Source organism: Salvelinus namaycush, unplaced genomic scaffold (genome assembly GCF_016432855.1).
Source record: "Salvelinus namaycush isolate Seneca unplaced genomic scaffold, SaNama_1.0 Scaffold35, whole genome shotgun sequence".
In the NCBI taxonomy this organism is placed as follows: Eukaryota; Metazoa; Chordata; class Actinopteri; order Salmoniformes; family Salmonidae; genus Salvelinus; species Salvelinus namaycush.
In genome coordinates this window covers 22577-46172 of record NW_024060452.1, presented here as the reverse complement: position 1 = coordinate 46172, position 23596 = coordinate 22577, and the positions used below count along the sequence as shown (strand labels likewise).

Sequence of the window (23596 nt, the reverse complement as noted above, 5' to 3'; positions counted from 1 at the left end):
AAAAGTCAGTGTGGACAGTTATTCTATCATCTCCACGTGAGCATCGTTGCATGCTTGAGTTGCATGTTCTGTTAAGATGAATTACCATAATGTAAATGTTATTTCTGTCATTCTGAGCACCGTGGGTGGACGCCCTAATCAGGTTACCACCCAATGCATACGGGTCCGGTAAATTTCTCAAACGTCTTAAATTATAATACTTCCTGTCAAATATCCGGCACCACATTTTCCTAATGAAAACACTGACATGCACACATGCACACACAATCCATCACGCACACAACACGTAAGGGAATTTTTCTGGGGAAGATTTTTAATTTTCTCCCAAAATAGACTCCCCATCTGATGTGCTTTTGATTAAACCCAATTAAACCCCCCCCACAGTGGGTAGCAGTGCTGTGACTCGCAGCTCAATAGCTTTTAACTCCATACTGGCAGCCTCTCAAACTCAGTATGAAAACAGATGGGTGGAGAGACAGAGAGAGACAGAAAGAGTTGGAGTACTGGCTGGAGGCTGGAGGTGAATGTCTTTGGGACTGAGGGAAAAGACTTGTACTGCTCATGTGGGGCGCTGGGATGTAAAACCTGTGTTGTCTCAACTAGAGGTGGATATTACTGACCTCATAACCCTTGAAGTTGAACTTTAACCCCTCATTAAAGGTGAACTCTTCCTCCGTGTGTTTCATGAGCTCCGTACCAATCTTAAACATGTGATCCTGGAGAGAGAGAGAGAGAGACAGAGACGCACACAGGACAAGAGCGACAGAGACGCACACAGGACAAGAGCGACAGAGACGCACACAGGACAAGAGCGACAGAGACGCACACAGGACAAGAGCGACAGAGACGCACACAGGACAAGAGAGACAGAGACGCACACAGGACAAGAGAGACAGAGACGCACACAGGACAAGAGAGACAGAGACGCACACAGGACAAGAGCGACAGAGACGCACACAGGACAAGAGCGACAGAGACGCACACAGGACAAGAGCGACAGAGACGCACACAGGACAAGAGAGACAGAGACGCACACAGGACAAGAGAGACAGAGACGCACACAGGACAAGAGAGACAGAGACGCACACAGGACAAGAGAGACAGAGACGCACACAGGACAAGAGAGACAGAGACGCACACAGGACAAGAGAGACAGAGACGCACACAGGACAAGAGCGACAGAGACGCACACAGGACAAGAGCGACAGAGACGCACACAGGACAAGAGAGACAGAGACGCACACAGGACAAGAGAGACAGAGACGCACACAGGACAAGAGAGACAGAGACGCACACAGGACAAGAGAGACAGAGACGCACACAGGACAAGAGAGACAGAGACGCACACAGGACAAGAGAGACACACACACACACACACAGGACAGACAGAGACACACACAGGACAGACAGAGACACACGCAGGGCAGACAGAGACACACACAGGACAAGAGAGCATGTGTATTAGAATGAGTAGAAGTCAGTTAGGCTGTCAGGCAAAACCACAACGAACCATATTAGATAAACAGTACTGTATATGATCTAATAATGAATGAGTAAGAAAAGCAGATGTACTCTCATTAGAGGAACAGCCAAGTTAATCATCAATGGTAGACGATGACTAAATAGGTGTCTGAAATGTCACCCTATCCCCTACAGTGAAACCAAAATGGCACCCTACCCCCTACAGTGAACCCAAACGGCACCCTATTCCCTACAGAGTGCACACAAATGGGCACCCTATTCCCTAAATAGTGCACTGTATAGGTAATATGGTGTAATTTGGGACGCAAGCCTCAGAGCTGTGTCTATCTCACCTTGTAAATGTCCAGGTTCTTCCCTTGGAAGCTGATGGGGATGCGGTAGCCTACAGGGATGAGATGAGGGTCTGGGTTCTCAAACTGAGGACAGCTATCAGCCTGGAGGGAGAACAGAAGGTAGCTGGTTTAATCAGACAGACATATAGGCAGACAGACAGACAGGCAGACAGACAGACAGGCAGACAGACATACAGGCAGACAGACATACAGGCAGACAGACATACATGCAGACAGACAGGCAGGCAGACAGACAGGCAGAGCTTGCCAGTTACCACCTATAAGGCAGAAAGTCGGTAACAGATACAAGCTGGCTCAGAGACAATAGCTCTTTATCAATTCATCTTCCTTCACTTCCTCACATCCTCTCTTCTGGCCTGCTTCTCAAAAAGTATTGGACCTTCTTCTTGAGGAGGCGGGGAGAGAGGACACAAGGAATTGTGGAAAGACAAAAGGAGATTGAGCCAAACTGTGTAGTTCACTGAGACAGGGCTTCCTCCTACTTTTTGGGCTTTGACGATGTGAGCTCCGTCTACAGCATCATCTATGTCACTGCAGGTGTGGTCCTCGGCATTCCACTGGCACTGCCACTCACTGGTCACACATGCTATACACCTGGGGACAAACAACCAATAGGAGGAAGAGATAAGGAATCAGAGTTTATATAGCCAATGAGCACAGAGATCCTCAAAGGTGTTCAGTGTAAAATGAGTGAACAGAGCACTGAGAAAAACTGTCAGAAAAGCGTCATTAACGGGTAGTCTCCATAAAGCAGATCACCTACGGGTCCATCTTCAAGGCATTCCTAGTCGATCACCAAACATTTCTGTAAAGCCAACGATAAAGCCTTGCACTCCTATTTATTTTATTTGTCTTACACTTGATTCAGAAGTCCTGCACGCCGGGTAGGCAAAGTGTTCCAACCATTTCATTTGTCTGAAGGGACAAACTCCACGACCAGAGAAAGACCATCAAAGAATACAGCAAACAGTTGCTGTTTTTATGAGTGAGTTCATCTTTAAGTTTTTATTCAGTACTGTCAACAATGTTTTTATTCAACACTTTTACACAACATAAATGTGCTTCTCCCTACTTCCACTCGTGCTGAGTAGCAGTGTATCAACAGGCCTGTTGTTTTATTATCAGCAGCTCGTCAGGAATATTTCACTTTTCTGGTCATAGGAACAACATGAATTGGAGCATGAGGCAGAAATAATGTGGTGCGACTTGAGTTTGGCCATCAGGTGGAAGACGGTGTCCCCTCTCTCTGGTCAGTCTCACCGGAGGAAAGGAGAAAGCAGGGACTATGAGAGGTGGACCCTCTGCTGCGCTCTCCCTCCGCTGAGACGGACCATCAGACGCAGGGACCATCAGTCCAGCAAAATAAAAAAGGGAATTATTTAAATTCATGCTCAGCTGAGCCTCGCAAATGATACAACTGATCTATTTTGTTATCAAAGCTCGAGTTTTGAAATATAATATTGTCTGAGAAGAACAATATTGTCAGGAAGGCATAAAGCCAATATGTTGTGATAATGTATTAGGCCTACTGCACAAACCTAATTCCTACACAACAGTTTTATTAGGTTACTGTTGCATAGGCTTACATTATTAAGTCCTGTTTTTAAAGAATATCTGAGTGGTAGATCTCGGCTTGGAAAGTGATCTTGTCTCAGAAAAGGTTGGTGACCATAAAGGGTTTTACTGGCGCCACTTACGGCGTGTTCTCTGACTTCCTGACGGTGGCGGCACAGTTGTAGAACTTGTATTCACTGGACGTCACCTCGATGCCGTGGTTGACCAGGATCTTCACCTGCATCGTCACAAAGTCTGAACACAATATGACAAAACAGTCCATTAATCTGAGAGGAAATGTTAGCCTGGTCACCTGACTGGTTCTGTACTGAATAAAACACAATGTTGCCTTGTTTGGCAAGACAAAGACTAGTTAGTTAAAGAAAGACTGATATCCAGGCTAAAAAACAGCATACAGAACCCATCTACCACCCAAGGAGCTAAGGACCGGGGTTAGGACCAGTATTCAGGAGGACTCACCCTGCTTGTCATGTGTAGAGGGGATGTTCACAGGGTCAGGGAGGGCACAGGTGACCTTCTGGTCCATCACCACAGCTTCACTAGTGTCTGAACCAAACCTGCACTCGATAATGTCAGAAGGGCCGATCTTGGGGAGGGAGGGGATGTCGATTTCAACCTGGACAGGAGAAAAACAGAGGTTTTTGAGGAGTGAGAGAGAGAAAGAGGGAGACAGAGACCGAGACCGAGAGCGAAACAAGAGAATAAACTTCCTCTTGAATACAAAGAGGTCCATTGAGGAAATGCAATTGTTTTTCAAGTCACAGGACTGGTTATGTGACAAAAACTCAAGTTCCTGGAGAGAATTGAGACGAAATGGAGTGAAATAAAGGAAGTGACTGATATGCAGGTCTACAGTTTAAAATGTACACAGTTCATTAATCCAGAACTGACCCAGAAAGCTAATTTCTCTGTGTGTGTGTGTGTGTGTGTGTGTGTGTGTGTGTGTGTGTGTGTGTGTGTGTGTGTGTGTGTGTGTGTGTGTGTGTGTGTGTGTGTGTGTGTGTGAGAGAGAGAGAGAGTGAGCGAGCGAGCGAGAGAAATGCACTGAAAAGGAGCAGAGCTTAATGGAATTGACTAGAGTTCAACTCAGAATGAATGAATTCAGAATGAAGCAAACCCAGCACAACAGATGATCTTTCACACTGGAGAGGACAGCTGCCAATGACAGGGAAAGTAGACATGTACACTCAACCACTCAGTACCTGCTTGGTCTTCCTACAGCTGAAGCTGGGTGGGTTAAAGGCCTGGATCTGAACACACTGCTGGTTGGGGCTCCACAGCCACGTGTTGTCATCCTCAGCCCTGGGACAGTCTCCCTTCCTGGTACACCTGGAGGAGAACAGACCAGTCACACCCTGGACCACAGCTAACCCTGGACCACAACTAACCCTGGACCACAGCTAACCCTGGACCACAGCTAACCCTGGAGTCTGGACTACAGCTAACCCTGGACTACAGCTAACCCTGGACCCCAGCTAACCCTGGACCACAGCTAACCCTGGAGTCTGGACTACAGCTAACCCTGGACTACAGCTAACCCTGGACCCCAGCTAACCATGGACCCCAGCTAACCCTGGACCCCAGCTAACCCTGGACCCCAGCTAACCAGGAGTCTAGGCTACAGCTAGCCCTGGACCCCAGCTAGCCCTGGACCCCAGCTAGTCATGGACTACAGCTAGCCCTGGACCACAGCTAACCCTGGAGTCTGGACTACAGCTAACCCTGGACCCCAGCTAACCCTGGACCCCAGCGAACCCTGGACCCCAGCGAACCCTGGACCCCAGCGAACCCTGGACCACAGCTAACCCTGGACCACAGCTAACCCTGGACCACAGCTAACCCTGGACCACAGCTAACCCTGGACCACAGCTAACCCTGGACCACAGCTAACCAGGAGTCTAGGCTACAGCTAACCCTGGACCCCAGCTAACCCTGGACTACAGCTAACCAGGAGTCTAGGCTACAGCTAGCCCTGGACCCCAGCTAGCCCTGGACCCCAGCTAGCCCTGGACTACAGCTAGCCCTGGACTACAGCTAACCAGGAGTCTAGGCTACAGCTAGCCCTGGACCCCAGCTAGCCCTGGACTACAGCTTACCCTGGACCACAGCTAACCCTGGACCACAGCTAACCCTGGAGTCTGGACTACAGCTAACCCTGGAGTCTGGACTACAGCTAACCCTGGACCCCAGCTAACCCTGGACCACAGCTAACCCTGGACTACAGCTAACCAGGAGTCTAGGCTACAGCTAACCCTGGACCCCAGCTAGCCCTGGACCCCAGCTAGCCCTGGACCCCAGCTAACCCTGGACCCCAGCTAACCCTGGACCGCAGCTAACCCTGGACCGCAGCTAACCCTAGACTACAGCTAACCCTGGACCACAGCTAACCCTGGACCACAGCTAACCCTGGACCACAGCTAACCCTGGACCACAGCTAACCCTGGACTACAGCTAACCAGGAGTCTAGGCTACAGCTAACCCTGGACTACAGCTAACCAGGAGTCTAGGCTACAGCTAGCCCTGGACCCCAGCTAGCCCTGGACCCCAGCTAACCCTGGACCACAGCTAACCCTGGACCACAGCTAACCAGGAGTCTGGACTACAGCTAACCAGGAGTCTGGACTACAGCTAACCAGGAGTCTGGACTACAGCTAACCAGGAGTCTGGACTACAGCTAACCAGGAGTCTGGACTACAGCTAACCAGGAGTCTGGACTACAGCTAACCAGGAGTCTGGACTACAGCTAACCAGGAGTCTGGACTACAGCTAACCAGGAGTCTGGACTACAGCTAACCAGGAGTCTGGACTACAGCTAACCAGGAGTCTGGACTACAGCTAACCAGGAGTCTGGACTACAGCTAACCAGGAGTCTGGACTACAGCTAACCAGGAGTCTGCTACCTGTATCCAGGCCCAGTTCATCACTGATAGGAGCTAAAGAGAGAAAATAGTCCTGGACCATCTATAACAGGATAAAGACATTTATAAGTTAGATTGTATTATTCATTAAAAAGATCAATGAGCAGCAGGAAATATTGCAGTTAAAACCAATGTTCCCCCAAAGAATTGTCACTGAGCACATTTCAAGTCTGCTGAGTGCAAATTTGAACATAGTGAAAATTCTGTGCAACTTCTAGCGCACGTTTACTGTGAACACTGAGGCTGTACCCACTTTAAGTTACAGTTTTACTGTGAACACTGAGGCTGTTCCTGCTTTAAGTTACAGTTTTACTGTGAACACTGAGGCTGTTCCTGCTTTAAGTTACAGTTTTACTGTGAACACTGAGGCTGTACCCGCTTTAAGTTACAGTTTTACTGTGAACACTGAGGCTGTTCCTGCTTTAAGTTACAGTTTTACTGTGAACACTGAGGCTGTACCCGCTTTAAGTTACAGTTTTACTGTGAACACTGAGGCTGTACCCGCTTTAAGTTACAGTTTTACTGTGAACACTGAGGCTGTTCCTGCTTTAAGTTACAGTTTTACTGTGAACACTGAGGCTGTACCCGCTTTAAGTTACAGTTTTACTGTGAACACTGAGGCTGTACCCGCTTTAAGTTACAGTTTTACTGTGAACACTGAGGCTGTTCCTGCTTTAAGTTACAGTTTTACTGTGAACACTGAGGCTGTACCCGCTTTAAGTTACAGTTCTAACAGTGACAATGTAGGCTACTGTGGCTATTTGATCATAATGTAGGCCTACCAGAGTGGCCTACCATCAAAAACAATGGTGAAAATTCATTGAACACCACACCTTTTAACATAGAAATATCTGTTCTATCATTCAGCCTACAGTAGCAGCCAATGTGTTATGTTCAATGTGTGGTGTACATTCCATGAGACATTTGAAAACAACATGCAGGGCTTGACATGAACCTGTTTATCCACTTGTCCTTCAGACAAGGAGGTGACTGGAAATGTTGTGTTGATGCAAGAAACCACTTTTCTAAATATAATGTATTATTATTCCCATACCATTATTACAGAGTATCAGACAAATGATGCTTCCCTCTGCCTAATGGCCACGTAGCTTATTCAAGCCTGTCTCAAAATACAACACTGCCCCTTTAAGAGATAAAAAATATCTTTACCTGCTTGGCTTTTCAGATGTCTAGAAATGTACAGGTTGTGTGCTCTTGTAGGAAGCAATCACTCCCCCATCGTTGACCACAAATGATCTATAACTGGGCTAATAACTCACTAACTAGCAAAGGACATGAACAAATGTGCAGACGTGGCTACATGCAGCTCTGATTGGTTAAGGCGCAGCGGTCTGTGTGATGGAGCTCAGTCGTGCCTGTCCATACGTGGCTACATGCAGCTCTGATTGGTTAAGGCGCAGCGGTCTGTGTGATGGAGCTCAGTCGTGCCTGTCCATACGTGGCTACATGCAGCTCTGATTGGTTAAGGCGCAGCGGTCTGTGTGATGGAGCTCAGTCGTGCCTGTCCATGCAATAGAATCCTACACCGTGCCTTCTGCCTCGGTACGTTGCATTGAAAGCCTTGATTCAATCACAATTCCACAGTAAAGGGAAACGTTGAACTAAGGGGGAAAACTCTAGAAAGTTGAGTGAAGTTGAATCTCGTGCTTCTCTGCGCGGGCTGGTATTTCTTCTGCTCGGCAGTCCGAGGAGCTGCAGGCAGCTTAGAGGGAACATTGGCTATAACTGGTACTGTACTCACTTGCCCTGCAGCACACACCAGCCACAGTAGGGGTCTTTCTGTGCCACGCAGGACTGGCAGTCTGTCTTCAGGTGGCACGCCTGCACTGGCACCTTGGTGATCTATGAGCAAAACAAAAACGGCTGATTCAAACATTGCTTGGATATCGTACTAACCAAAATGCATGGAATGCCTCACACTGATGAAAATCTACGCACTGGAATAAAGTTCCACGTAAAGATCCCGGCTCACCTTCTTCTCTGTGGTGATGTAGAGGTGTGTGAGGCTGGTGTCAAACAGCAGGTTCTTGTTGACCTTGTCCCCGGTGTTCTCCCCAGGGGCGCGGCCGTACACCTCTGGACTGGTCGACAGGTGCAGCTTCAACACCTACGTTACATTAGCAGAAAGAAGACAGAAAAGGCGGCCGGGTCGATGCAGAAGACGTGAGTCAACTATTAAGGAAAATACATACAAGTCAGAGCAGCCTATAGAATAACATTCCAGCAGGACGTGTTTCTGTTTAGCAGACACTCTTATGCAGAGCAACTTGTAGTCAGTGCATTTAGCTAAGGTAGGTAAGACCAACCACATATCACAGTCATTGCTTTCCTCAAGTAAAACTTTCTTCAAAAAAGAAAATATTAGCAAAATCAGTTACAGTGCTAGTAAGAAAGACTAGTGTTAGTAATAGCTAGTAGTGACAGGTCAACAGTAAGGTGGTAGCTAGTAGTGACAGGTCAATAGTAAGGTGGTAGCTAGTAGTGACAGGTCAACAGTAAGGTGTTAGCTAGTAGTGACAGGTCAACAGTAAGGTGTTAGCTAGTAGTGACAGGTCAACAGTAAGGTGTTAGCTAGTAGTGACAGGTCAACAGTAAGGTGTTAGCTAGTAGTGACAGGTCATAGTAAGGTGTTAGCTAGTAGTGACAGGTCAACAGTAAGGTGTTAGCTAGTAGTGACAGGTCAACAGTAAGGTGTTAGCTAGTAGTGACAGGTCAACAGTAAGGTGGTAGCTAGTAGTGACAGGTCAACAGTAAGGTGGTAGCTAGTAGTGACAGGTCAATATTAAGGTGGTAGCTAGTAGTGACAGGTCAACAGTAAGGTGGTAGCTAGTAGTGACAGGTCAACAGTAAGGTGGTAGCTAGTAGTGACAGGTCAACAGTAAGGTAATAGCTAGTAGTGACAGGTCAACAGTAAGGTGGTAGCTAGTAGTGACAGGTCAACAGTAAGGTGGTAGCTAGTAGTGACAGGTCAATATTAAGGTGGTAGCTAGTAGTGACAGGTCAACAGTAAGGTGGTAGCTAGTAGTGACAGGTCATAGTAAGGTGGTAGCTAGTAGTGACAGGTCAACAGTAAGGTGGTAGCTAGTAGTGACAGGTCAACAGTAAGGTGGTAACTAGTAGTGGCAGGTCAACAGTAAGGTGGTAGCTAGAAGTGACAGGTCAACAGTAAGGTGGTAGCTAGTAGTGACAGGTCAACAGTAAGGTGGTAGCTAGTAGTGACAGGTCAACAGTAAGGTGGTAGCTAGTAGTGACAGGTCAACAGTAAGGTGGTAGCTAGAAGTGACAGGTCAACAGTAAGGTGGTGGCTAGTAGTGACAGGTCAACAGTAAGGTGGTAGCTAGTAGTGACAGGTCAACAGTAAGGTGGTAGCTAGTAGTGACAGGTCAACAGTAAGGTGGTAGCTAGTAGTGACAGGTCAACAGTAAGGTGGTAGCTAGTAGTGACAGGTCAACAGTAAGGTAATAGCTAGTAGTGACAGGTCAACAGTAAGGTGGTAGCTAGTAGTGACAGGTCAACAGTAAGATGGTAGCTAGTAGTGACAGGTCAACAGTAAGGTGGTAGCTAGTAGTGACAGGTCAACAGTAAGGTGGTAGCTAGTAGTGACAGGTCAACAGTAAGGTGGTAGCTAGTAGTGACAGGTCAACAGTAAGGTGGTAGCTAGTAGTGACAGGTCAACAGTAAGGTGGTGGCTAGTAGTGACAGGTCAACAGTAAGGTGGTAGCTAGTAGTGACAGGTCAACAGTAAGATGGTAGCTAGTAGTGACAGGTCAACAGTAAGGTGGTAGCTAGTAGTGACAGGTCAACAGTAAGGTGGTAGCTAGTAGTGACAGGTCAACAGTAAGGTGGTAGCTAGTAGTGACAGGTCAACAGTAAGGTGGTAGCTAGTAGTGACAGGTCAACAGTAAGGTGGTGGCTAGTAGTGACAGGTCAACAGTAAGGTGGTGGCTAGTAGTGACAGGTCAACAGTAAGGTGGTAGCTAGTAGTGACAGGTCAACAGTAAGGTGGTAGCTAGTAGTGACAGGTCAACAGTAAGGTGGTAGCTAGTAGTGACAGGTCAACAGTAAGGTGTTAGCTAGTAGTGACAGGTCAACAGTAAGGTGGTAGCTAGTAGTGACAGGTCAACAGTAAGGTGGTAGCTAGTAGTGACAGGTCAACAGTAAGGTGGTAGCTAGTAGTGACAGGTCAACAGTAAGGTGGTAGCTAGTAGTGACAGGTCAACAGTAAGGTGGTAGCTAGTAGTGACAGGTCAACAGTAAGGTGGTAGCTAGTAGTGACAGGTCAACAGTAAGGTGGTAACTAGTAGTGGCAGGTCAACAGTAAGGTGGTAGCTAGTAGTGACAGGTCAACAGTAAGGTGGTAACTAGTAGTGGCAGGTCAACAGTAAGGTAATAGCTAGTAGTGACAGGTCAACAGTAAGGTGGTAGCTAGAAGTGACAGGTCAACAGTAAGGTGGTAGCTAGTAGTGACAGGTCAACAGTAAGGTGGTAGCTAGTAGTGACAGGTCAACAGTAAGGTGGTAGCTAGTAGTGACAGGTCAACAGTAAGGTGGTGGCTAGTAGTGACGGATAATCTGCAAACCAACGGCTCTGTTTGAACGCCAAGAACTGAATCTCATCTGTGAAAGAATTGTTCATTTGGCTCCCTGATTGGCTCCCTGCGACTGCTGCGGTTTGAGCTCCAGACAACCATTATCTGGAGTTCAGTTAGAGAAACATTCTCTGAAGATGGTAACTCAACCATTACCTGGAGTACAGTTAGAGAAACATTCTCTGAAGATGGTAACTCAACCATTATCTGGAGTTCAGTTAGAGAAACATTCTCTGAAGATGGTAACTCAACCATTATCTGGAGTACAGTTAGAGAAACATTCTCTGAAGATGGTAACTCAACCATTACCTGGAGTACAGTTAGAGAAACATTCTCTGAAGATGGTAACTCAACCATTATCTGGAGTACAGTTAGAGAAACATTCTCTGAAGATGGTAACTCAACCATTATCTGGAGTTCAGTTAGAGAAACATTCTCTGAAGATGGTAACTCAACCATTACCTGGAGTACAGTTAGAGAAACATTCTCTGAAGATGGTAACTCAACCATTATCTGGAGTACAGTTAGAGAAACATTCTCTGAAGATGGTAACTCCTCAACCATTATCTGGAGTTCAGTTAGAGAAACATTCTCTGAAGATGGTAACTCCTCAACCATTATCTGGAGTTCAGTTAGAGAAACATTCTCTGAAGATGGTAACTCAACCATTATCTGGAGTTAGGGTCAGCTATAGTCTCTGAAGAAAACCTTATTGTGGTCCACGCTATTTTTTTTGCAAAGGCGGAAAAAAATGTAAAGTAAACTATTTAATTGAACTCGTGTCACAATTTGACATAATGGTAGGCTACCCTTCAGGCTTTACATTTCATATTTTTCATGGTTTTTCATCCATTTGTAAGAACTACTGAACAAAGATCTGTTTGGGAGCCAAAAGACCCGGCTCAACGAAAAGACTTGGAAAGTCCATCACTGTTAGCTAGTACCTCTCCTAAAGTGGTCCCCAGGAAGGCAACGGCGTGCTCCGTTTCCACAGCGACGGCCACAGCGGTCATCAGGCCCTTCTTGGTGAAAACGGGGTCGGTTGCCAGGGCGAACTCTGCCCTGCTGGCCAGCGGGGAGGGCAGGAACTCAGCACCACACTTTTGTTTGGTCACCATGCCCTTCTGAAGAGGGGAGGAATCACTGTCAGATACATTATCTCACTAGTAGGTAGATAATGTAGCAGTTATTACATTATATCTACATCCTCTTGTACATTTCATTGTAGAAGAGCAACGACCATAACGTCAAGGTAAACTACAAAACCATCAATTGTTCAAAACCCTTGACTGGAGGGGCTGGTCAGGCTACAAACCTCATTTTCAATTTTACACAGCTCGTCTGACTTGGAGGAGTACGGTGAGTAGACGGCAGACGTCTTGTTTATTTGTCCCTTGGTGCTGTAGCAGGCTCCTATGATCTCCACCAGTCTCTGGTTGATGGCCCTCAGTGGGTACATACACACTGCCGAGCTGGAGCTGTCGTCGTCTGAGCTGAACACCACAAACACAACCTGACAGGAATACACAAGTCACTGTTGTTAACTCACTGTTCTTACGGTCCAGACTTGCCTGCTTAAGTAAAGGTGAAATGCCCGCTTTATCTGTCCAAACTCATTTGTGGGATTCAATCTAATTCAAACAACTATCTGTCCCCTTAGGGCAATTCTATTAGGGGTTATATAATTGAATTGGGGTATAGAATTGAACTGGTTAGTGGATTAAGTTTAAATTGTTAGAGGGGGAAAATAAATACATACCTTATCCTGGGCTCCAACCGGTCCGTACCGGCCAGAGGAGCTCATATTCCTGGCCAGGGCTTCTCCTGGGAGGGCCACATAGGCTGCCTGGACCTTGTTGTACTTGTTCCCCGCACTGCAGTTCAGCTGGAGCTCTGTGTACGAGTAGTAGTTGTGGTCGTTCTCACACATCCTGGAGATAAAGGTGAAGTTCTTGGTTCCTGAATCCTGGGCGCCCAGGGTTCTGGAGAACAGGAAGTAGACAAAGCCCTCGTCCTGGAAGAAGAGACACATAAAAAAAGAGAGAGGGGGAAATAGAGAAAGTGGGGAAAAAATGAGAGAAAAAGAGTGAGATAGAAGAGCATAAGTTCCATGAATCAGTATTTGTCTTTCAGTCTCTTTGTAACGTTGTAATCACAGACAGGCCCCGAGGGGATGTTGCACACTGCTGTGTGTGTAAAAGGGGTTTCTCCGTCTCTTACCTTGAAGACGTGTCTGAAGTCATGGAGATAGCGCAGTGTGAAGGGGTTGGACTGGACGGCCGAGGCCTCGATGATGCTGTCGAACAACACCCAGTCATGATGGACCTGGAGGATACGGGTGCTGATCAGCTTGGTGCTGTCATGGCTGCCGTAGCCCTTAGCCACCTGAAGAGAACAGAGAGTTACCATGGTGACCAGGAAGTAAATACAACATGGTTCAGCTTGGTGCATTCGTGGCTGACATAACCTTACACACCTAGGATGAGACCGAGGGAACAGAACATGGGAAATTCACTTATCTAGTACCTTTACAATTTTAAATCCCAATACAACATCAGCATTGCGATTGCAAAGCCAGGATAGTGGGTTCGATTCCTGGGACCACCCAATACGTAAAACATTTATACAAGTCGCTTTGAATAAAAGTGTCTGCTAAATGAGATTATTATTACTGTGATATATCGCGGAGCGGTTAGTCCACCTACCAGGAAGACGGTGAAGTTGTCCCTGTCCTTGCTGAAGTAGTAAGACATGACCCCTACTACTGACACACTCTCCTCTGCACTGGCCACGTACGACTTCTCTCCGTTACTATCGCTGAAGTACAGCAGCTGCTCTACATTAGACAGGTTCCTCAGAGAACAGATTCCTCTGTACAGACTCCCACACACTATCAAGGTGTCTTTGGATGGATGGATGAGGAGCAGTTTGTTATGGTTGTCTGTCTCCACTGCTTCCTCGCAGGAAGTCACGGGTGGGGTACACTGGCGGTTGTCCAATTTGGGTCCTGTGCTGGTGTGTGCCTCGGAGTGCAGGGATTGGTCCAGTTGGTAGAGGGCGTTGACCGTGCCCACATACAGCCGGCTGGTGATTGGGTCCTGGACTACGTTGTTGATGAGGGTGTCAGAGGTGAACTCGTTGTAGGCGGAGCCGAGGAGGGAGAGAGACGACGTCGCCAAGATGGCAGCCAGAACCCACCGCCACGCCATCTCTGGTGGAGAGGAAGGGAAAAATAATTATGTTACTATTTGTCTCTTTGTAACTTGGTAGAGAAAGAAAGAGAGAGAGAGAGGTAGGAGGGAGAAAGAAGAAGAGGAAGGAAGGAGTGAGGGGGAGAAGAGAGAGATAGAAAGATACAGATAAGGGGAAAATATATAATTAGTTCCTAATCTTAAATCACTCCATTCTATTAGTCTTTCTGTGGCTTTGTAACTTAGTAACCACAGACAGGCCTGAGGGGACGTTTCAACAGCTAATAACAAGACATGAAATAAACATGAAGACATTAAGGTTTACAACGTTTAATAACATCTTCTGAATTATTATTTATTCAGCAGTAAGTTATTCAGTTCTACTTCAGCATTCCTACCTTCCACTCTCATTATTATTCATCCTCATCCTTCCCTTCCCACTAAATATAAAGGAGGGAAAATCAATTCACTCGCTCCCCTAACTCCCCTCAGATGTTGAGATGTGGATCAGTGAATTTGACACGGCCGATAAAATAAGTTGTTTTTTCCCCAAAAGAAAGCAGCGTATGCAGCATTCGCTTTGCTGGCAAACTCCTCTCCTCCCCTCATCCTTTCATCCCTGCCTACAGGTTCAGTAGTCAAACTCCTCTTCTCCCCTCATCCTTTCATCCCTGCCTACAGGTTCAGTAGGCAAACTCCTCTTCTCCCCTCATCCTTTCATCCCTGCCTACAGGTTTTCGGTAGTCAAACTCTCCTCGAATCAAAGGGATTCAAGGAGAGGTTGAGAGGAGTGGCTCAGTGCCAAGGTAACAAAGGTGTCCTGTTGCATTACGAGTACGCCCTCAGCATGGGGGCAGAGAAACTCCTCTTTGCAAAAACTCACAACCATTCACAAACTTTTTTCCAAAACTTTTGGGTGGGTTGTTGTGAGACCGAACCAAAAACTTTGGATGTGACCCAAAGGGAACCCTTTCCGACACATTCCTTCTGGCCCAGTGAACAAAGCAACATCCTCAGTAGAAACGTGTTAAATGAAGTGTTAAAATCAGACCACAACCCCACCATGATCTCTGTAGCTCCTCTATTAGCACTTAGAGACCTTTGACCTTTAACCTGGTTCATAAACCTCTTCATCTCCTTCATTAGAAGGGATGAGAACAGTCAGTAACTGGGACCAGGCTAAGACAGATCTGGGACCAGGCTAAGACAGATCTGGGACCAGGCTAAGACAGATCTGGGACCAGGCTAAGACAGATCTGGGACCAGGCTAAGACAGATCTGGGACCAGGCTAAGACAGATCTCGGACCAGGCTAAGACAGATCTGGGACCAGTCAGTAATTGATTCTTTGCTCCATACTTCCAGATGATTTACCATTCAGCAGGAAGGCTGCTGGAATGGGGGGGGGGGGGGGATAATACAGTCCTTATTGGTCCAATGCTACTTTATATAATGTTTACACACCCTACATTACTCATCTCATATGTATATACTGTACTCTATACCATCTACTGCATCTTGCCTATGCCGTTCGGCCATCACTCATTCATATATTTTTATGTACATATTCTTATTCATTCCTTTACAATTGTGTGTATAAGGTAGTTGTTGTGAAATTGTTAGGTTATATTACTTGTTAGATATTACTGCATGGTCGGAACTAGAAGCACAAGCATTTCGCGACATTCACATTAACATCTGCTAACCATGTGTATGTGACCAATAACATTTGATTTGATGGCTCCTCCCAGGCACTGATGCAAACCAGCCATGAAGACATTTACAACATACCAACACTGCCTGCCTTAAGTTCTCTCTCTCAGGGGATTAGGTAGAAGGCTTCTACACACCTGATGTTCTGCCAGTACCAGCCCAACAGGAACAGCCCAACAGTACCAGCCCAACAGGAACAGCCCAACAGTAACAGCCCAACAGTACCAGCCCAACAGTACCAGCCCAACAGTACCAGCCCAACAGTACCAGCCCAACAGTACCAGCCCAACAGTAACAGCCCAACAGTAACAGCCCAACAGTAACAGCCCAACAGTACCAGCCCAACAGTAACAGCCCAACAGGAACAACCCAACAGGAACAGCCCAACAGTAACAGCCCAACAGTAACAGCCCAACAATACCAGCCCAACAATACCAGCCCAACAATACCAGCCCAACAGGAACAGCCCAACAGTACCAGCCCAACAGGAACAGCCCAACAGTAACAGCCCAACAATACCAGCCCAACAGTACCAGCCCAACAGTACCAGCCCAACAGTACCAGCCCAACAGTAACAGCTCAACAGGAACAGCCCAACAGGAACAGCCCAACAGGAACAGCCTAACAGGAACAGCCCAACAGGAACAGCCCAACAGGAACAGCCCAACAGGAACAGCCCAACAGGAACAGCCCAACAGTACCAGCCCAACAGTACCAGCCCAACAGGAACAGCCCAACAGGAACAGCCCAACAGTAACAGCCCAACAATACCAGCCCAACAGGAACAACCCAACAGGAACAGCCCAACAGGAACAGCCCAACAGTAACAGCCCAACAGTACCAGCCCAACAGGAACAGCCCAACAGTACCAGCCCAACAGGAACAGCCCAACAGGAACAGCCCAACAGGAACAGCCCAACAGGAACAGCCCAACAGTACCAGCCCAACAGGAACAGCCCAACAGTACCAGCCCAACAGTACCAGCCCAACAGTACCAGCCCAACAGTACCAGCCCAACAGGAACAGCTCAACAGGAACAGCTCAACAGTAACAGCCCAACAGGAACAGCCCAACAGTACCAGCCCAACAGGAACAGCCCAACAGGAACAGCCCAACAATACCAGCCCAACAGGAACAGCCCAACAGGAACAGCCCAACAGAGAAACACAATGTTCTGTTCTACTCTTCTGTCCTGTTCCACTGTCTTCTGTCCTGTTCTGTCTTCTGTCCTGTTCTGTCTGGTTCTACTGTCTTCTGTCCTGTTCTGTCTTCTGTCCTGTTCTGTCTGGTTCTACTGTCTTCTGTCCTGTTCTGTCTGGTTCTACTGTCTTCTGTCCTGTTCTGTCTGGTTCTACTGTCTTCTGTCCTGTTCTGTCTTCTGTCCTGTTCTGTCTGGTTCCACTGTCTTCTGTCCTGTTCTACTGTCCTGTTCTATCTGGTTCCACTGTTTCCTGTCCTACTGTCCTGTTCTCCTCTCTTCTGTTTTGTATTAGTAAGACAGTGTGTTCTTACCCAAGGCAACCCAGATATTACTTCAGTCCGTTCCTGAAATACCTCTGTGGGAACAACGTGATAATATCTCAGTGAGTTCTGGGGCTTGTCAGGACACTTAAGCCCATGAGTAGAATGAAGTTACATTTACACACTGACTTAAGGTCAGTTGGTATTTTTCCTTCTAATGGAAGTTAAGGAAGCTATGTAAGTAAGCTGATTTTAGACCTGTGACAAAGGGCAACTTCTACGTGGAGCTATCAATCAAACAGACACACAGCGTAACAGCTCTGACTCAGTCTTGAAAGCTTTTGAAGAAAACAAACAGTCCTAAAAGCTCCATACATGGTGTTAGAGCTCAGACCACCACAATGATGATGATGATGGTCTACAGTATGAATCCGTGCATAACAACGTTTAATGAGGGCAGAACAGGGGGCAGAGTGAGAATCAACACAAACTGGGACTCAGGCTCTGCCCTCCAGTCTCCTCACAAAAGCCCAAGTAAAGTAAGCTCTGAGAAACCATTATGAGGGAAATAGTAGAGCTAGACACCACAGTGGCAGCTCTCACTGGGTCTTTGTTATGATAGAATAGTAGAGCTAGACACCACAGTGGCAGCTCTCACTGGGTCTTTGTTATGATAAAATAGTAGAGCTAGACACCACAGTGGCAGCTCTCACTGGGTCTTTGTTATGATAGAATAGTAGAGCTAGACACCACAGTGGCAGCTCTCACTGGGTCTTTGTTATGATGAAATAGTAGAGCTAGACACCAGTGGCAGCTCTCACTGGGTCTTTGTTATGATAAAATAGTAGAGCTAGACACCACAGTGGCAGCTCTCACTGGGTCTTTGTTATGATGAAATAGTAGCGCTAGACACCACAGTGGCAACTCTCACTGGGTCTTTGTTATGATAAAATAGTAGAGCTAGACACCACAGTGGCAACTCTTACTGGGTCTTTGTGATGGTTGGAGTCCAGTTCCAGATTAGAGCTGGGTAACTGTCCCATAAACTCCCTGCACCACACACACACCTCCCTGCGTCGCCTCCCCGCCCCCCATGTCATCAGTGCTATGGGGAGATGTCTCCGAAGATGCCTGCACAGCATTGTGTCACCTGATGGGGCTGCATTAGTTGTTATTGTCAGCACTCAGAGTGTTGTGAGGCGCTTTGCTGCGTGACGACTGTTACTCATCAGGGTGTGTGTTCATTCATCAGCACAAGGCTGACCATTTGATTCCTCTTTCACAACTCTGGACAAAACCTTCTCTCTCGGCTGCTTAGCCAACAACTCAAGAAGAACACACACAGCAGAAATATTTAGTCATAATATAAGTCATATAAACCATGTGATGTGGTTTCTCATATCACAATGTGACCGTCTGACTGACTGGGGGTTGGGGAGATTGGGGTTGTGGGTTTCAGAGATTCGGCCTGTCAGTTTCTGTGTGTGTGTCTGCGTGCTCACACAGTGTGTGTGTGCGTGTGTGTGTCTGCGTGCTCACACAGTGTGTGTGTGTGTCTTCAACATAGTGTGTGTGTGTTAAAAAATATGAGCTGGCGCACACCCAGACAAATGTGTCTGTGTGGAGGTGCTGACTAACGGCAAATAAACTATCAAAATAAAGAAAGTCGCACACTCCATATTTAAACTCCCAGCAATATAATGGGTATTTACCAACGTTTCGGCATCACCGTGCCTTCCTCAAGGTGATGTCATGAATACTTGAACCAGGTTATGTAGACAAACAGTGCAATTGGTGCAACCAATGACAATAGTGAGGGGTGAAACTATCTACATATATATTGTAAAAAATATTTAAAAAAAAGTTAATGGCATATTAAATATATTACGCGATTGTTATCATATAGAAACATAATTCAATATTGTACATCATATTAGCATCAACATACCTTATTGTTTAACTCAATTTCACATAATTGTTATGCATATTTGGTGTACGCTAATAAGCTGTAGAAAGATTATATACATTTATAAGACTTGTTCATAAAATAAAGATTTGTTCATAAGAAGGGCCTGAGATCAAAGTCAATATTCAGACCACTAGGGGTCAATGTTTTTAGACAGGATATCCAGTAAGCCTCCCTCTGTAGTAGCAGGATCTCCATGTTACCTCCTCTCCTTGGTAGAGCAACATGCTCAATGCCTGTGTATTTGAGGGAGGAGATTGGATGGTTAGCTTCAACAAAGTGAGCTGCTACTGGATAGTCAGTGTTCTGACACCTGATTGAGCTGCTACTGAATAGTCAGTGTTCTGACACCTGATTGAGCTGCTACTGAATAGTCAGTGTTCTGACACCTGATTGAGCTGCTACTGAATAGTCAGTGTTCTGACACCTGATTGAGCTGCTACTGAATAGTCAGTGTTCTGACACCTGATTGAGCTGCTACTGAATAGTCAGTGTTCTGACACCTGATTGAGCTGCTACTGAATAGTCAGTGTTCTGACACCTGATTGAGCTGCTACTGAATAGTCAGTGTTCTGACACCTGATTGAGCTGCTACTGAATAGTCAGTGTTCTGACACCTGATTGAGCTGCTACTGAATAGTCAGTGTTCTGACACCTGATTGAGCTGCTACTGAATAGTCAGTGTTCTGACACCTGATTGAGCTGCTACTGAATAGTCAGTGTTCTGACACCTGATTGAGCTGCTACTGAATAGTCAGTGTTCTGACACCTGATTGAGCTGCTACTGAATAGTCAGTGTTCTGACACCTGATTGAGCTGCTACTGAATAGTCAGTGGTCTGACACCTGATTGAGCTGCTACTGAATAGTCAGTGGTCTTACACCTGATTGAGCTGCTACTGAATAGTCAGTGTTCTGACACCTGATTGAGCTACTACTCAATAGTCAGTGTTCTGACACCTGATTGAGCTGCTACTGAATAGTCAGTGTTCTGACACCTGATTGAGCTGCTACTGAATAGTCAGTGTTCGTACACCTGATTGAGCTGCTACTGAATAGTCAGTGTTCGTACACCTGATTGAGCTGCTACTGAATAGTCAGTGTTCTGACACCTGATTGAGCTGCTACTGAATAGTCAGTGTTCTGACACCTGATTGAGCTGCTACTGGATAGTCAGTGTTCTGACACCTGATTGAGCTGCTACTGAATAGTCAGTGTTCTGACACCTGATTGAGCTGCTACTGAATAGTCAGTGGTCTGACACCTGATTGAGCTGCTACTGAATAGTCAGTGTTCTGACACCTGATTGAGCTGCTACTGAATAGTCAGTGTTCTGACACCTGATTGAGCTGCTACTGAATAGTCAGTGTTCTGACACCTGATTGAGCTGCTACTGAATAGTCAGTGTTCTGACACCTGATTGAGCTGCTACTGAATAGTCAGTGGTCTGACACCTGATTGAGCTGCTACTGAATAGTCAGTGGTCTTACACCTGATTGAGCTGCTACTGAATAGTCAGTGTTCTGACACCTGATTGAGCTACTACTCAATAGTCAGTGTTCTGACACCTGATTGAGCTGCTACTGAATAGTCAGTGTTCTGACACCTGATTGAGCTGCTACTGAATAGTCAGTGTTCGTACACCTGATTGAGCTGCTACTGAATAGTCAGTGTTCGTACACCTGATTGAGCTGCTACTGAATAGTCAGTGTTCTGACACCTGATTGAGCTGCTACTGAATAGTCAGTGTTCTGACACCTGATTGAGCTGCTACTGGATAGTCAGTGTTCTGACACCTGATTGAGCTGCTACTGAATAGTCAGTGTTCTGACACCTGATTGAGCTGCTACTGAATAGTCAGTGTTCTGACACCTGATTGAGCTGCTACTGAATAGTCAGTGTTCTGACACCTGATTGAGCTGCTACTGAATAGTCAGTGTTCTGACACCTGATTGAGCTGCTACTGAATAGTCAGTGTTCTGACACCTGATTGAGCTGCTACTGAATAGTCAGTGTTCTGACACCTGATTGAGCTGCTACTGAATAGTCAGTGTTCTGACACCTGATTGAGCTGCTACTGAATAGTCAGTGTTCTGACACCTGATTGAGCTGCTACTGAATAGTCAGTGTTCTGACACCTGATTGAGCTGCTACTGAATAGTCAGTGTTCTGACACCTGATTGAGCTGCTACTGAATAGTCAGTGTTCTGACACCTGATTGAGCTGCTACTGAATAGTCAGTGTTCTGACACCTGATTGAGCTGCTACTGAATAGTCAGTGTTCTGACACCTGATTGAGCTGTGTTCAGCTATGCGTTGTTTTAATTATCTTCTCGTTTGTCCTACGTGGGCTTTTCCACATGAACAGGTGATGAGATAGATGACTCCCTTGGTCTTGATGAGATGATCCCCCTAACAGGGATCTTTACACCTGTATGTGGGCGTCTGAAGAAAGACGTTTTTATAGTGCTATTACACTGTGCGCATGAGCCACATTTGTAGTTCCCATTTGGGTTAGGTATCAAGAGTGTCTGAGTGAGCTCAGGGGGCAGGTCAGATCTCACCAAGGTATCTCCAATATTGCGACAACGCTTATAGACCACCAGTAGGGGTTCCTTGAAGAGGTGTGTGATTTTTTTTGTCTGATTGCAGAACATGTCAGTGCTTTTTCAGGATTGCTTTCATTTTCTCCAAACCCTTGGTGTACTTAGTGCAAAAGACAGTTGCGTTGTTTTTCTTCTTTGGTTGAGTTCTTAGTAATTCCTCTCTTGGTTTTTGAGATATTTTCATCATTGCAGCATCAAGAGTTGTGTCCTTGTAGCCTCTCATTTTGAATTTCTGTCATTCTTTTAGCATTGCTGTCAAAATCTGTCTGGTGGCCACAGATTGGTTAAACCCTGTATAACTGGCTGTATGGTAGACCATTCTTGAGGGGAAGGGGATGCATACTATCCGCATGTAGCAGGGTATTGAGATCTGTGGGCTTTGTGTATAAGTCTGTGTGTAATGCATCATTCTCTTTGATTATCCATAACTCCAGGTAGTTTATCTCTCATCAGTCTGCATGGTGAATCTGAGGTATTCAGAGTTTAGTAGAGTTTGGAATTCATTTAGTTCCTGCTGACTTCCTTCCCAGAGCACAAAGACATCTATGTATCTCTTCCATAGGAGGATTTTAGAAAGGGGCGTGTCTCTGTTTTATAAAGGAGTGCTTCTTCAAATTGTCCACATACAGGTTTACATAGTTGGGAGAAAAGGGGAGCCCACGGCTACATCACGAATCTGAAGGAAAAAGTCTGACTCAAAGACAAAGTAGTTATTGGATAATACCAGTTCAGTAAGTTGTAAAATGCAATGATTGGATGGAGCAACGGTAGAGTCTCTCTGCTGAAGGACGTGTTGCAGCGCCTGCAAGCCTCCGGTGTGTGGGATGTTAGTCTACAAGCTCTCCACATCAACAGTGGCCAGCAGGATGCCCTCTGGTATCCTTCCTAAACCCTCTATCAAATGAGATCATGTGACTAGAGTCTGACATAAAATGGGAGATTCTCAACCGTCGGTTTAATGTGGTAATCCACAAATGTAGAAATGTTGGATATCACAGAGTCGGTTGCTGCTACAGTGGGTGTACCTGGAGGAGGAGACACTTGTTTGTGTAATTTAGCGACTGTAAAGTAAGTTGGTAATTTGGGAAATTTCACAAATAGAAATTCAACTTCATTTTTGGTGATTTGTCCTGATTCCCAACAGCTTTCCACTGTGGATGAGATATGCTGGAATTCCAGGGTAGGGTCATGATTCAGTTTGTGATAGAAGTCACCTTTAGATGGTTGTCAGTCACATTTGTTTTGTATCCAAATTCCTCCTGTGTCACATTCTGTTTATGATAATGGAAGGATCCGACTTGAAGTCCTTATGAGCCATTCTCTCGTCTCTACTCGGGTTATCAGAGGATTTGTGTTTCTGTTTGTCTTTCAGTAAGTCACCTACATCATTTCCAACAATCATACAGAAGGTTTCTATGGACACATTGCGTTTGGGGGGGGAGAGGTACGAATTAACCTTCTGCTCTAAATGTGGTTCTCTCAGAGTTCTCAGGTACCTCAGCTGGGTTAATGACTCCATCTCCTCCTTGACTCAAGGTAGGACAGGTAAGTCTATTGATTAGCGTGGTAGACCTATGTATACATCTCACTGAGGATGACATTTCACCTGGAGTCATGGAAGTTTCACTTATCAAAGAACTCACGCAATCTCAAGAGATCTGTTTCGTCAACATACAGTGTGTGTTCAATGTGTGTGTGTGTGTCGTCAACATACAGTGTGTGTT

At 46.2% G+C, this 23596-nt stretch overlaps 1 protein-coding gene across 1 annotated transcript in view; it reads right to left on the bottom strand.

The window, feature by feature from the left end:
- Window positions 1–16033, bottom strand: part of LOC120040415 (plexin-B2-like) — a 59316-nt gene extending 43283 nt beyond the window's left edge. Inside the window, exons 1-14 of the mRNA XM_038985583.1 lie at window positions 15978–16033; window positions 13643–14148; window positions 13158–13322; window positions 12697–12951; window positions 12253–12450; window positions 11882–12061; window positions 8322–8456; window positions 8091–8191; window positions 4613–4739; window positions 3870–4026; window positions 3533–3644; window positions 2318–2429; window positions 1815–1916; window positions 621–716 (exon numbers count right to left, since the gene is read on the bottom strand). Coding sequence (XP_038841511.1) covers window positions 621–716; window positions 1815–1916; window positions 2318–2429; window positions 3533–3644; window positions 3870–4026; window positions 4613–4739; window positions 8091–8191; window positions 8322–8456; window positions 11882–12061; window positions 12253–12450; window positions 12697–12951; window positions 13158–13322; window positions 13643–14146 — 2244 coding nt within the window. The 5' untranslated portion in view covers window positions 14147–14148; window positions 15978–16033. The remainder of the gene's footprint in view (window positions 1–620; window positions 717–1814; window positions 1917–2317; window positions 2430–3532; window positions 3645–3869; window positions 4027–4612; window positions 4740–8090; window positions 8192–8321; window positions 8457–11881; window positions 12062–12252; window positions 12451–12696; window positions 12952–13157; window positions 13323–13642; window positions 14149–15977) is intronic.
- Window positions 16034–23596: the final 7563 nt, after the last annotated feature.